Here is a 16,055-nt window from a genome sequence, read left to right as displayed (position 1 = left end):
TTATTTCATCTAAGTGAATGTGACCAAGCGTGACTTGATATGGCAGCGTGTAGCAGGCAGCAACCTACAAAAAGAGCTGACGACGAGGTCATCTGTGGGCAGTTTTAAAGAGACTGAAAAACTTTCTCAAATATCTTCCTGCTATTGGATGCACTAGCTCATTGGGAAAGGAAACTAATTTTATCTCGAGTATCTTCATGTTTTGTGCATTATCCATTGAGGCTTCTTATGTAATTCCACAGTGCTGAAATGTAAATATGCAGCTGTTTAGCCATGTTATTTGCAGCATAAAAAAGGTCTTAAGTACCTTGTCCGACCGTATGTGAATTTCAAATGTTTTGGTTAAAATCTTGGAAGCAAAAGTCGCAATAATAAAAACTCTAAAACGTGAATGCAATGTCTGCAGGTTATCACGTGAACACGTCACATACCATTGCACAATTATGTGTTGCATAATACAGAATAAGATACAATTACAATATAGTTGTCCACCCACTACACTACAAACCCAATAACTTATTTTCCAACCCTGATCATGGTTAACATTAATGGTGAGTGATATTCGAACAAGACGTTGGTGGGACAGCCCATTTCTCCAACTCACATTGACCAGCGTGGTGAAGTATGCCAGAAAAAAAATCCACTATCTACATAGTGTGGGGAGGCCATCATACAGCAATGAATTGACAAAGGGCTGTGAATTAACAATACGTGTCATTTTTATGAACCACCTACGTGCAACCGAACATTAAGTATGAATAAAAAAATGCAATTGAAAACTGTCTTCTGCAAAAGACGTGGAATTCACGACAACATGCGCTAAGTTTCTTGCCCCGATGTTTAATTTTGTGTTGTGTTTCGTGCACCACTGTGTCCCAAGGTCCCAGTGCAGCCAAAGTCCCGAGGACCGCATTATCAAACAACTGCCGTCTACAGCATGTTTCCAAGCCATATCAGCAGATTCCCTGAGCAGCACATCAGTACAAGCGCTACGCTCAATGACAGGTGTGGAAATCGTGGTTATGTAATGCCAACGATCACAGCGCTGCATAATACGACATTGCCTGAGCCCTGAGCTAAGCCCTTGTGTTACTGACCTTGGGATCTTGCCAGTGGCAGATAATTGATCCAGTTTGTGGAGGAAGGTGACACATTACAATTTCTCCCTATTTAATTTGAAATAATACGTTCTAATAAAGTAGAATTTGTAATGCTCAACGGTTTTCGTCCACTCTCAAGAGAGTGATTCAGAGAAGTCTGAAACCAAAGACAAGCAGCTAAGCAGCCAGAACCGGTGGAAACAATTTCCCAATCTCTGTGGTCCTATAAGTAACCATAACCCAACCCCAATAATCAGTGTTTATTTCGAATGGGACAAATACAGATTAACATTTGATTTAGTTTCGGCACCTTTCAAGCATTCGACGAATCAAAGTCTACGTGCCGAATCCAGGGCCGAATTTGTCGGCAGAGAGAGTGCGTGGCGTGGAGAACTCGTGTGCAGCAGTAGCAGGTGGTAACAACTCCCAATACATCAACGCATAATGCTGGGATATCATTCGGCGAGTACTATTTGATTTACATTTGAAATTCTGTTTAATAGTATTATATTATTCATAATTTAGATTCAATGTTATATAATAGCGGTATTGTGTATAATTCACGTTAAATGCTGTACAGGAGTGTTATGTAGCATATAGGTCGACTCAGCCTCAAATTAGTACTTGGTGCGGTGTGTAAACATCTCTACTGGGGAGACAAAGGTGGTCGGGCTTGGTCCTGGCCACCCACCCCCTCGTGTACTGTGCTGGCCTTCATAGGTGCTCGCTAACAGCACTTGCCCTCACAGTCTGTCAAAGGCTATACACAGGGTGTCTTTGTCTTTATAGTAAATAATGCGTTTAAAGTTCTTAATAGCTTCATAGCGTTTAATACATTTTAAGCACTGTACAGTCACGTTAAATAATGTTACATATTGATACATTTCAAATGCTAACCAGTAGCAACATGCAACACTTGGAGAAAATGCACAAATTAGTGACACCTTATTGACCGTAAAAAAAAGCATTGGGCAAGGCGCTTAGCAAGAAGGGATAATGGCTGACGGGTCGGGTATTTCACGAGTGTGTGCGATCCACCAACCCTCACATCTAAAGTTCCGCATCACAGGCACGCTGGCCGCCAGCCGTGCTGCATCCACTGCTGAATGAAGATGTCCCCGAGTCGTAGCCATTCCTCGTGGTCTCATGATGCAACTATCCACCGAGCTCCAACACACGAGCCGATCTCATCTCTCCCTCTCCGTGTGCTGTTCGTGATTTTTTGGTTACTGCTCCGTGGTCAGTCTCGACCACGGGCCATCATCCCGTCAAGAGCAGTGTCTTCCTGCCCAAGCCCACTTGTCTCTTCAGAATAGTTATTCTGGTGTCTCGAATGTCAATTTTTGTCTGTGATACGTGTGTTCTTCTTCCTGTCTCTCCATGCTTATTTGTGCACTTTTTAACTTAAATTTTTCATTCATTTTCTTTGCCAGTGTCCATATTTATTATTCATATGTCAGAGCAGGTAATAAGCTCAGATTGAAAACACTCTTCTTTGGGCACATTGGTATATGGCTCTTTATTTATTTAAGCGGTGTCGCTGAAACAGCCCTGTATCCGATTTTCTGACTTACAGGCTTGAGCACCGTCATTATATTGCTGTTTGTAAATTCATGAAACATTTGCTCATCGACGCCGGCGCTGTTTGCTGCTGTGGCGGCACAGGGCAACGGCGGCGGGCGTCGGCACAAGCCGCTCGCGCTTCCGGGAGCACCGCGACAACGTGCGCCGCTTCCACCAGTCTCTGCAACAGCCAGAGGGGAGCGCGCCCGGGGAGGCATCCGGTCCCACGCATGCAGAGTCCGTGGGCAGCAACGGCAGCAGCGGTGGCAGCGTCAGCGATGGAAGTGGAGACTCCAGTGAGCCCGCGAAATCCACCCTCCTGAAGAGCCTCAGGTAGCAGCGGGCTAAGGGGCAACAGCCCAAGCTTGTGTGCAGAAGGTGGCAGCTTGAAAGGAAGTTTGTTTAAGGCTGTCACATTTCTGCGAGGTTCGCCCGAGGCACCGGGTGATCTGGGTGTCCCTTGTTCGGTTGGCACCGCCCACTTTTTAATAGCCGCACGGTCTGACATGATCTGCGCAGTGGAGGATGTGAACCTCATTTTCATTGGGGATTAATCGAGATGACCACTGTAAGTGAATGTGCAGCACTTGTAGGATTGGGCAGGTGGAATTAATAATGAGCTATGGTGACTTGGCCAGACCAAAAATATATAAAACGCCTTTCGTCTCCTATTTCCATATATAATGAGCCTTTTAGAAATGCACAGTATTGATGTTCTGTTAAAAGAAACAGGTTTTTATTAGGCTGCCAGTTTTTATTGTAATGTGCTCTATTCATTTATTTAATACCAATCAGGTTTTTGCATGAAAGGTTACAAGCAGTCCATATATATGTATTTTGTCAGCTTCTGCTGCTGCTCTATTCCTTTTTCGTATGGTGGGGAGCTGATCAGCAACGCTGCTATGTTCATTTGGAGATGGATGAGTGAGTTGATGGCTTCAGGAGCAGCCTAGTGAATATCTGAAAATGCTGCCGGGCAATGGATCGAAGCGGGCAGTGGCGTTACACGGAGGTCCACGGTTTGAGATTTGTGGCCACGGTATGCAGTGTGGACCCCTCATTAACTTTCCGTCGTTGATAGGAGGTAGCCGCATCTGCCGTGCGAAGTTTGAATTGAATTCAATGCCGACCATTTTTTTTGTGGCAAATTGAAACTGCGATGTTTTTCTGTGGGTTCAGGAATTAAGTGCTTGCTTAGGTTTGTATCACGATGGCGAGATGTTCACTACTTGGTCAGGTATACAGGTCGTGGTTTTGATCCTGACCCTTGACACCAGTATATTCGGAATTTGCATGTTCTCCCCGTTGTCACGTGGATTTTACTCCAGGTCCTCTGGGTTTTCCTTTCACATTTAGAATCAACATCACGCATTTAGAGTATTTGGCTGCTGTAAATTTCCACATGATAAGCCACTTCATTAAGCAATCATTTGTGGCCAGGTCGCTTCTGAAAAAGAGCTATATAGCCCAGTGGGCCTTACCTGGTAAAATGAAAAAAAATTAATAGTTTTAGGTTGTTCTCCACTGTGTCTCCAGAACTACTACTGTGAGCCGTGACCATGCCACCCACCTCAACGAAGACACCCTCGCATGTTTTCCTACAGGAAGAACCTGCGGGAGCTGGACGACATGCAACGCTTCTTCACCAAAAGGCTGTCGGTCGTGCCGGATCCTTGGCAGAGGCAGTCGGAGGGGCCCCGTAAGGGAACAGTCGGGGAACAGAGCCACCCGCTGTGTACGGGTGGCACAGAGCCAACGGGCACGGGCGGTGAGATGCATGACGAGCTGCTGGAGAAGTCCAGTCGCCTGGTGTCAGAGGTCAACAGCCTCATGTGCGGTCAGTAATTAGTTTACTTACAAGGAAGTAAGCAAATATAAATCATCGTCGCCATTCTCATTTGTAACTCAAACCATTACCATGTGTTACATGTCATTATTTATAACATCACACTACACACCAATCATTGAACAACCATCATATTGACAATATAATTGAAATTATAGTTAATGACTATTACCACAACCAACACCAATTATATTCATCGCCATATTTTCTATAATCTTTCTACCGCTGGTTTACAGCGTTCACACCACGCCATCACCATCTCTCAAGGGTCCTCCTAAATCACAATCCACGATCCATCCGATTTGTGCGCATGAGTCGCTCTCATCGACTCCTCAACATGGTGGCAGGCGTTCATTCCATCATCTGGCTTTGACCCTTCAGCCATTATTCCTTCCAGTGATATGCCCTCTCCAAACGCACTCATGTTTAATAACAGTCAACGCAAAGAGGCATGGGTAAAATTTATTTTTGCAAGTACACCGATATCTATAAAAGAGCATATTGATCAGAAAACATGCAAATCCGTGGCCTATTGACTATTTAGTCACCAACATAAAATAGCAGTCCATTACCCAATGAGCTGTCTAGTCCAGTACTTGCATATCAACGTTTATTTCTGCGAGGGAAATTTAGACTGGTTTAGAGTACCATCTGTTTAGTTTAGCAATTGTTCGGATCATTAAAGAAATTGTCCAGGGTTGCCTTGCATTACAGGTAAGAGACCTCCACAAACACTGTGAGATGACCATTCGGTGCACTGTTCTTAATTGACTTGTACTAATGTGGTGATTGCATAAGCGGCCTCAATGGATAGTGTTGATGGATAGCGGCCTAAAATGGACTGTGCACAACAGCACAAATAGTCGTACTTCCAATTGAGGACGTTTTCGATGTGCGTAACATTTTAGGTTAAAATAAGGATTTTCAAATGACATTCATTGTGCTGCACCATGCTCTAACTTTTAACATTCACTGAAATTAAATTCAAGTGCAGTTGAAGGCATTTTGCATTACATGCATCTGATGATTAGTAATAGCATTCTGCGCTTGATTGCAAGATGACGGGTGGAGTTTGAATATTGCCGATTTAAATTTTGCCATGAGCCAGTTGGCAAGGAGTTGACATTTCGTTTCCTACAGCTGCTCGCCAATTATTGTAGGTCATTCACGTATGACGTTGTATGCCTGAGACGTAAGCATAAGCAAGTCATCATAAGTCAGAGTCAACGCTAACTTCCAATTTTTTTAAAATCATTCCTGTAATTTGCATTGCCTATTTGCGTACGATTACCCATTGCTGTACTGAAAAAGATGGCCTGTGTGTTAATGCTAGATAGGCTAATCCATGCATGGATAATCAGGTTTGCGTGGTGCAGCAGGCACGGCGCTGCCACCGTCGGCACAAGAGCCTGTGTTCGAGGAGAATGCTGACAGCGTGGAGCCGGCCCACCTGTCTGATCGATCAACGACCGCCAGGGAACACGAGCCGGCTGATTCATGGGATCCAGTGGGCATTGGTGACCACCTGCTGCCCATCTCGTTTGATGCGGAAACACCTATGTCCGCGCGCATGTTTACAAATGCTGCCGAGCTCGCATCTGGCAGCCTGTCAGCCGAGGATGACGACTTCCGTCGAGATGAACACTACGCGCACCAAATCGACGGATTTGATGACATCATTGGCACTGGCGTCAGAGATTTTGTCATCGGGAGCGCAAGCGATTACGGTGACGGTGACTTTGACGAGCACGTCGTGGAGCCACGAACACTGAACGACATCTCGGTGATCACGGACAAGACGAGCCCCTGGTCCAGCGTCGTGTCCGACCCCGAGTCCCACGCTCATGGCAGACCCAGAGCAGAGTACAGTCTCACTTCACTCATCCCGTCGGAAGAAGGCACGCGGAGGAACACGAGCAGTCCTGAGCAGCCCACTCTTACTGCCGCGCCCGACTTTAAACAGATAGACACAGATCCTGCTGTGATGGACGATGGTGAAATAAGTAGACTTGCATCTGTTGGCTTGGAAGAGCTGGGGCCTGAAAGTTCAGAAAATGATAACATGCCCATCCCATCACAGGGTATGCATTCACAAAACAATGACCACTGCGCATTGCTAGAAGTGGACATCAACGATGAACAGTTTGATGACGCGAGGGCTGATGCAGATGCTGATGTTGCAGCCTCCTCGGTGAGTGCTGCTGCATCGGTTATTTCGGAGCGACAGACTGAGAACACCCTTTCTGAAAATGAGGAGACGGATCACGGGGAATTTGAAGGCACGCGTGAGAGCCACGGTTCTTCTTCGAGTCACAGCGATCAAGAGCGAACCACTGAGAAACGTGTCGGTCAGATAGTCTCTCGGGACGAACGCAGAGCAGCAGCAAGTGATGAGCACTCATCCGATGAGGAGCAGGAGGCGCAAGGAATTGAAGAAGTGGAGGAAAGCGACTTGAATGTGTATCCTTAATTGCGCTGAGAAATCTTTAAAAGAGCATCGTTCCACCATTATCAGTCGCTGCCATCATCACAATATGAGAGACATCCGTTTTTATTATTCCGTAGTTAATTATTTGAATGGAATATAATTGGGTTCTTCCCATATTAAGTATAATAAATGTATTCTTGGTTATTTCGGTAAAGTCACGTAGAAAAAACACACCTGATGATGATTGCTTGTGTTGCAATCGAAACGTCGCGAGAATTTTATGTTTTATTTTTATTTATTATTTCCCTTCTACGTGACTTTACCAAAAGAACCAAGACTATGAATCCCTGCAATCACGAAAGCTTTAAATCGAAATGTAATCGGAATATTACTGGTGATGTTTTGAAGTGAATGGTAAAATTGACCTATTGTAATGTAACATTTTCCATTTGAACGGCCTAGTTTGTTTGCTATTTTAAGCTTTGGCTGTTTCCACCAAGTCTTTAGAATCCAAAGTTTCTATGAAGTGAGTCATTATCTTAACTTGATGCCATGCCACTAGCCCTGGACCAGAGCCTCTGCCCAACTTCTTCCTGCCACCTCGTGACTTGGAGGCTTCAATGAGGGCACTGAGGCTGGCCCCTGTATTCCCTGCATTCTCCGCACGGAAGGTGAGAGAGACTGGCACTCACGCCCGCATTTCCCTCTGCAAGTTATAAAACTACCGACTGTACGAGAGATGATTTTGTGCAAGTCCGATTTTCTCATTTCTCTTCTGTCTCCCAATTCTATAACCAGGTTGTTCATTCAAAATCTATTAAATGTCTTTTAAAATGCCAAAGCCTGTGTTTAACATACATATACATATGAACGTATTGGCGGTATACACCGGTGCGCAGTATAAAAAAAAAACTACTTTTCACAATAATTATTTATTTTCCTGCAATTCGCAACCCCGGTCAGAAAATCGTGCGGGGTGCGTCAAAATCATTTCTCGTGATGTCGAAGCATTCAGAAGATGAATGTCAGTTCAAATGTTTATTTTAGGCTGTTTTATAAGGACCGGTGTGTTATGCTGCACCGGTGTACTGCCAATACATCCATGTCTCCCAACTATTTGGAGCACTGGTTAGAGCTCGGCTCAAGGGCAAAAAGTTGAGCTAAAATTCCTAACTGGTATGATCTTGGCTTATCATCGCTCATGGGTTCATAAGATAACTACCACTCTGGGATGTGAACAGTGGTTTTTCTCCTGTGGACAGACTGTCCTATAGATAGGTTTATCCGCAAACAAATGTCCCGCATTAGTTTGAGAATAGATATGTTTGTACCGTATGCGACAACATGGCCGCAAAGCTGCCGCACTAATGCCCTTCCTGGGAAGCTGTCTCAGCAACGGTAACTGGTGGTGGTGAAAGAGACGTCGATCATCATAATCGCCATTGGTTTAAGACGATAATTATATTAATACGATAGTGATGACAGCGGCGGCAGTTATGGGTCACAAAGACAGGGGGACAACAAGCATATTTATCTTCATCCATTACCTTTCTCATCATAATCATAAGTCTTCTTTCACATTTGCATAACTTAAAAAAATGTATAATGAATTTTGTGCTTTACTGTGCACGGATTTGCTTTGGGCCATGAATTCTGCAGATAAGATATATTTGGTGCCCATCTGGGGGGCTGCTTTTGCACTTTTTTATTTGAAAAGTCATGGACTTAGGAGTCCAAGGCACAGGTTAAAGTTATGAATCATTAATCGGCCAGACCCCACGGATATCGAATTACAGACATCTCACTGGATGATTTTTAGAAGGCCCTTCGACTCGAATTACAGACATCTCACTGGATGATTTTTTGAAGGCCTTTAGACGACATTAACTTGAAACATTTGTACATATGAACACTGTACTTTTTAACCTTTGAATAGAAAATCATAATTCAAAGTTGTTTTGTCAATCCACTGCTGGATGATAGCCTTCCCATGCCATATTAGTCACGAGGATTGGTTGACCATACTTTACCGGATTCGTTAGTGCTGGTCGTTGTACCACTTGCCACTAATGTGAGCCGTGGCTGAAACTCGAACCCAGGTAACCAGGTTCAGTTCGCTAACCCACAGGGTCAACGCTCTACCAAACGATAAATAAAAACCCTCTTGTAAATCCACTGCTTATGTTTGTATTAAGAGTACAACCAAGAACCTCGTACTTTAGCAACAAACACTATGAATAGCTCATCCTGCCAAATGGCAACAATGCATCACATTCACTCTGTAGGGTTATTTCTAAGTCATAATAACTCATACTTAAGCCTACAGTGCTGCCTTCATGAATAAAATAATCGCGGTCAGTTTCTGCTGCCCTTTACTGGGAACATAACACAGTTTGGGCATTCACATTGACAGTTTAAAATTGAGGAGCGACCCTCAACCGGTGATCTTTGTCAGGGACCACTCCAAGCTCTGGAAACGAGTTTTCGTCATTCTGGTAGGTAGTCACATTCACAGGCCATTCATTGAAGACCCCCCATGGATACTCCAGCTGTTTATATTCACGAACCTTTGGTATGCTCACTGTATTTAACATATTGCCCCGGCCCCCCCCCAGTGTGATATTTAAAGTTCCCATATAATTGATCCTAAGTTTGTATTATTAATGCTCAGAAATGAAACATCTGAGCCTGTTATGTGAACATTGCGGTTGCCGTAAAAGACACATTTTCAACGAGTGATAGATTCTCTGGAAGTGCGTTTCCTGTCCCAACGCAAGTGAAAGCCCCATCGAGAGGATGTCGCTGGGGACGAATAATTAATTTCAAGTTAACACATTCATCCTGTATCCCCAGTATACTTCCCCGTGACTCGTTGGCTCGCCGTTCAAAGTCGTGTTTATTCTTAGCCCGAATTAAAACAAATCTCACTTGGTTCAGGGATCAGTATAACCAAGTCACCCTGGAAGTGAAACATTTTTGTCAGACCTCAAAAGTCAAGTAAACGTAAGCCTGGCTGTGTGTGGGATGGGGGGGAGACCTGCTTGGGAGGACCTGGTGGTGTCAACTCAGACTGCACAAGCCCGACACATTACCGTACAGCAGTAGCCATCATGTATGTATGTTGAACTTGTTTCGCATCGTACGTAGCCAACCGTGCTAATAGGAGGTGCACCTGTTAGCATTGTGTCTTACCCCTAATATGCATAGTTTGTTTTCTCTCCAGGTGTTGCAGTTTTCTCCCACATGCCAAACAACTAAGCAAAATAGTTACAAATTCTAGTGTGGCACCCTCCTGAAAACATATATGGAAAAAAAAATCCCACGAGGACCCATTGAGACTCTCTTGGATACGTTATTAACATCAGACAAAGGATTTAATTCAGGGTTTGGCGGCTCGTTTGTTTAATCTGGACTTAAAGCTTTCGTGACTGCAGGAATTCATATTCTTTGGGTCTTTCGGTAAAGCCACGTAGATAGAACAAATAATAAAAATAATAACAATATCACAACGTTTCGATCGCAACACAAGCAATATAATATATTCTCGGCAGCTCTCCCGCTATATTTTTCACCTGATGACGATTGCTTGTGTTACGATCGAAACGTCGTGATTTTTTTGTATTTGTTCTCTCTACGTGGCTTTACCGAAAGACCCAAATAATACGTTTCTTTAATCTTCGTTTGATGGCCACACTGAAGGTTTTGCAGAATATTGTGGTTTTACTGCAACGGTTTATTTTTTTCGCTGAGTGCTGAATGTGGCCGTGTGAATCACCTCCACCGTTATTTTACTTATATACAGGAGATCATCGATATACAATAGATAATAGATATACAGTAGATCATCGATTATCCGGTTGCTTCGGGGCATTGCGGATTGAAAAAAAAATGCTAAATAATCGATAATAATTATTTAAAATTGCACATTATTGTATGACATGCTTTTTAGGTGTTGTTTTTTGTGTGTTTTAAATGTGTTTACTGTATGCAATTGGCATAAATAAACATACAAATAGACGGATAAATATCCTACTTTAAAATGTTATTGTATTTACTGTACCGTACTTACCACTCCTTTCTCGAAGACTCTGCGTGGGGTGATGTATATACGTACAGTATTTTAATTGTTTAAGTTGTACGTAGTGTATCATGTAATGTATATAATTATAGAACACTGAAATCAAGCTGAGCTACTTTTCTAGTCTCGCACATCGTGCCGATCGCCGGACTGGTTACAGCATCTGGAGCGGTTTTGCCGGATCGGCCCGGGACCGCAGCAAGATAATGTTGGAAGCAGCTGAATAATCGATGATCAAGGCAGCTTTGTGTTCATCATGATCAAAATATACGTTCGTCACCGCAGCAGGCAGCATCAGATTTTTGTGAAAGAATCCAGTAAAACGGATGCGGCCTAGAGGAAAGTTGTCACGTGAACATTGATATACCCCATTGGATTACCAACAACCCTCCACTGACTATAATGATGCACGGCATCATACTGTGAGTGGATTCACGTATGTGTGCACGTGTCACAAAGCCATTCCTAATGTGGTCAAATTTACTTCTGTGTCATTATCTGAGCTTCCTGTAGCAAGCAGTGTTGGAGAGAAACGTGCATTCACTTGGTCTCCACTTTCTGTTGACCTATGCACCTATCACATTGCAAGCCAGTGTTTCTCAGTATGAAGGCACCATAGCAGGCACAGGCTTAACTGTTCCAAACATAAACGCGAATACTGGATAGCAAATCCTCGGGTCGGCGGACCTATTGGGTGCAAACCAAAGAGTTTGGCGAGCTGCTAAACTAATTTATTATCAATGTAAAAACTACCCTGTTACTGTGTTGCTGTAAATGTATTACGGTGTGTGTTATTGTACCCACCATTCCCCAGGCACCCTTAGCCTATCACCTCCCCACCATCACCCACCACTAACGACGTATTGTTAAGTACATTTGTTACACTTGACTTATTTTATACATTCTGAACAATGTAACATGTTCTCGTGTATTTATATTATACGTTATAGATTGCATCACATATTATAAAGTACATAGCATGTGCATTCAATTCTATTCTATTACTGTTTCTTATATATTCTATTACAGCATTTCATCTGTATTTTAAAAAAAGAAAACAACATTTTATTGCTGACCTGGTGCGTCTATGTGTAAAATCTAGCTTGCCGGGGTTTCACTGCATGCACACTTGAGGAAATGTTAACTGCAAACATTGACCTATTAAAATCATGGCCACGTATTCGTACCGTCATTGAATTACACACCTCGGTGTGGCTGTGGGTGTGTGCGCGTCATTTGCGCAAGTGACTGGCGGATCATTCAGTATCGAGCAGCGTGAAGTTTACGCTGTAGGCCACCAAATTTGCGAGCGTGTTTACGAGTATAGGTGCTGCGAGAGATGCCTGCAAGGCTCCTTGTATGTTGCTGGTCCATGTGGACACATGAACAAAGAGAATGCGGGTGAAAGGTTGCCCGCTAACAGTTGGCACAAAGGTCCCCAGCTGAGCCCCGTTACGATAACTGTGCGTGGCTTTTCCATCAAGCCATTTTCATGAAGCCCTCGGATATCCCAGCTGCAGTCTTTTTAAATGTAGCTTTGCAGTTGTATCACAATTCTACAGTTGAATCGCTGTGGTTTCCTGCGTTGACGAGGAAGGTGATACAACAAAAATGTTTTAACCGTGCCAGTCGGCTACTGTACGATTCTAATTTTGTTTCAACTTAAGCTGCTGACATTTAACATTAAACCTCATCGCACTCTACAGGCTTGTTCAGGAATGTCACTTTAGGCCAAGAACCTGCTTTTTTTTTAAACTCGACTTTCCCGAATGTATATTTATGGTGAGCCCTCATTAAATGTTTTCATCCTTGTTGGTGCTATAATTCAACTCCTGTAGAGCGATGCCCCCATCCCGAACGCCAACTCCTGCCACGGCTTTTGTGGGTTTTTGGGGGGGGGGGGAGGGGGGCAGCAGCGTTACGGGAGATCCCTTTATCCGTGAGCATCGGGAGCTGTTTTCAACCGGTGTATTTAACACACTGCCCCAGCAACAGAATTGCTTGCTCCGGACTTGGTTAAGAACCATTGGCTGGGCTGTAGCGTCACGTTGCCCTTTCCGAAGCCCTCCTTCCCAATCCGCCCGCATGACGAGAGAGCTGAAAAACAAGCGTCATTTGACTCTCCTCCCTTGCACACCAATCTGTGAAAGGGGCAAGCTGCTGCCGCCACCACCGCGCCTACTCGTTGTTTTTCAAAAGGGATCTCCGTTTCCCAGCCGGCAGAAGAGCGGCTTGTTGTCTCACCCACCTAGCATTTGCCTTTCAGCTTCATGAAGGGGGTCGGCCAAGCCCTCTGTGTCCTGTTTCGTGTGTGAGCACTCGAGCTTAAATAAAACATGAGCTGTTCTTTGTTGCACACTCGTCAATGTAGAACTCCTGAATCCCCGACGCTCATTATCATCATAATAACTGTGTGGGTACAGTATTAATCGTTAACCATGTGCCTTCCTGTTGTAAATGTACTCTAGTTACAATATTGTGAAAGTTGTGCTTTCGATGAGACGTTAGTGCTTGCATACGTGGATCTATACAATGCCATTGCATTCATTTTCGAGAGCAAATGAAAAACCAACTGTTTTCTCCATTGGATAAATTTTTAAGTAACGTATAAAAAGAAAATAGCAAAAGCTACTTGGTTCATTAATTACATATTATTATGCGTTTACCCGACATTCAAGGCTCTTGTAACGGGAGTGTTTAAAAGTTTGAGATTATCACAGCGCAACACACATAATTGCATTAGGTGATGTTCTTCGCCTTAATTGCCGAGAAGAACATCTGCGCTGATGTATGGTTGCAGCAGCTGTAATTTGCTGTTAATCTCTTTATCATCTCATGGACTGTTTCATTCAGTGTACATGGGGTATTGCCATGGCATTGGCTTGCAGGGTCAGGGTCCCCCCCCCTTATAGATGCACATCGTAATACCTTGTCCAGCTCCCTCCTATCAGCTTTAACACAAGGCAGCGTTAAGCTGATAGAACCATACTCTATTTAATTGACTGAAGATAAAGTTTCGTATAAGGAAGAGGTCATTGTGTGCTATTTTTGTTGCCTAGAGTACCTGGAACATTCCCTATTGTGATTCCAGAATGGAAGGGTTGTGCAGTGTGTTGCAAATACTGGAATAGACATGCTTTTGTAAAGCATGTTTAGTCGGTGTATTTTACCATTGTGATTGAAATGGTTTTAGATATATAACGCAAACATGTACATCGCGTCATCCGTGAACATTATGTGCATGTAAATAGAATGCTGTACTTTTACAATGTCCTCACAAGTATCCATTACTCGTGTTGCTTCCATGCAAATACAATAACAAGTGCAGCTTGAGCCGACATATTTGATCCTTGATTTTGTAGAGACTCGTGTTGTGCTTTGTACCCTTAAATAATGAGAAACTGCTATCTGGTGCATTTGGCATGGTCACGGTTCTTCAGGCTGCCAACTTCCATTCTCTGCGAATGTTGAAAGCGATAGAAAGCATTTGTTTGAGTATCTCAGACATATATAACAGCACATTGACACAAACTTAAAAGCAAGCATAGTTGTAAAGGAGCCCGTAATTGATCCCTGTTTGTTCATTATGGTGATCATGTTCTAAACAATGTCCTTCAATGCTTTACATTTCTACTATGTAGTAGTACCAGGTCGGAATATATTTGGGGGTATTTAGCCAACCATGCTGATGGGAGGTGCTGCGGTTGTAAAGCTGCTTATGCATTTTTTTGGGTGATGCGCACAAACAGGTTCAATCTGGAACAGTCAAGCCCAGCACCATTGTACAGAAATGTGGAAGTGAAATGATAAAAGAGCAGGCATGAGAGCTTGAAACTAAGATGGAACTTTTTTTTTTATCAAAAGCAATATTGATGAATACAAATTGCAATATTTTATTAAACATACAAATGTACAGCACACTCCAAAGGTACAAGCACATACATATGCAAACGCACAAAATTACATTCAAAATAATTGCGTAGTAAGGTGACTATCGAAGCACGTGACCCAGGATAGAACAGACATTAAAGACCCTTTCATATAATTCTGAAATTTAATTAAAGCCTTGACGAATACAAATTGCATTTAAATCATATTGCCTTCCACGCATGTTCACAGGGATCTACGATTCAAAAGATAGTAATTACCTCGGTGAACGAATCCTCTGGGAACGAAGCTCATTTAGAACGAAGTCCGCATTAAGTTTGACAGCTGAATTCAACACAGCACGTGCAAAACAAAACAATATTGGAATCTTTTTTTGGGGAGCTCGCAAAAAAAGATACCAAATCTTACTGTTTTTGCACACTGTTAATGATGCGATGCTTCGGGTGTCTTGGCACTTCCTGCATGCTCTGTTGGAACATATAATAAATATATAACCTCAAAGAACGGTGATGGAGGGGGGCGGTGGAGTGGGCTGAACTTGTTTTTTGGCTCGAGGTTTTAGACAGGTCATTACAGTACAAGGGGGGAGAGAGAGAGAATAAAACCCCACAAGAAGCACTCGATGCTGACATTAATGCTGGACCATGCACCACCGGGTTCGAATATTTTGACCCCGATGTGTGTCCCCGAGCACTTTTGCACGGGCATCGTTCGGTGATTGTCAAAGTCCTTCACGCCGAGTGTTTCATGTGTTACTTGAAGCCAGGACGGCTCAAGCGTTCGAGGCCGTGGTTGTAACGGTGTTGAAATATTGAATTACGGGATGATAACTGATTTTTTTTTTTAAATGCAACAATGATGTTTTGCAATTATTCAAAGTTGTCCAAAGTATCGTTGGTTGGCACACAATGTGTTTATTTGGAAAGTCTAAACATATAGAAGCAGATTATATTTTCCGCCTGAGGACGACCGCTTGTGTTGCTATCGAAACGTCGTGACATTATTTTTTGTTTTATTCTATTTGTCTACCTACGTGACTTTACCGAACGAACCAAAGAGTATGGATTCCTGCAGTCACGAAAGCTTCAAATCAAGATATAGAAGCTGAACTTGTAAAAGCCCAATTTGTCTGATAGTTTTTTTTGCCGCTCA

At 43.3% G+C, this 16,055-nt stretch overlaps 1 protein-coding gene across 7 annotated transcripts in view; it reads left to right on the top strand.

Moving 5' to 3' along the window:
• C2CD3 (C2 domain containing 3 centriole elongation regulator) overlaps positions 1-16,055 on the top strand; it is a 46,181-nt gene that overhangs the window by 25,790 nt on the left and 4,336 nt on the right. For 3 of the 7 annotated variants that reach the window (XM_078603013.1, XM_078603011.1, XM_078603015.1), the window contains exons 30-34: positions 881-1,005; positions 2,766-2,996; positions 4,268-4,500; positions 5,871-6,969; positions 7,500-7,608. In XM_078603013.1, the coding sequence (XP_078459139.1) occupies positions 881-1,005; positions 2,766-2,996; positions 4,268-4,500; positions 5,871-6,969; positions 7,500-7,608 (1,797 nt within the window). Of the gene's footprint in view, positions 1-880; positions 1,006-2,765; positions 2,997-4,267; positions 4,501-5,870; positions 6,970-7,499; positions 7,609-10,160; positions 12,208-16,055 lie in introns of those variants that run through there. The other 4 variants (XM_078603014.1, XM_078603012.1, XM_078603017.1 and 1 more) reach the window with 4 other exon arrangements.

Source organism: Lampetra planeri, chromosome 19 (genome assembly GCF_965212315.1).
Source record: "Lampetra planeri chromosome 19, kcLamPlan1.2.h2, whole genome shotgun sequence".
In the NCBI taxonomy this organism is placed as follows: domain Eukaryota; kingdom Metazoa; phylum Chordata; class Hyperoartia; order Petromyzontiformes; family Petromyzontidae; genus Lampetra; species Lampetra planeri.
Note: the sequence above shows the minus strand (reverse complement) of the source record. Positions and strands in the feature narration are given on the sequence as shown.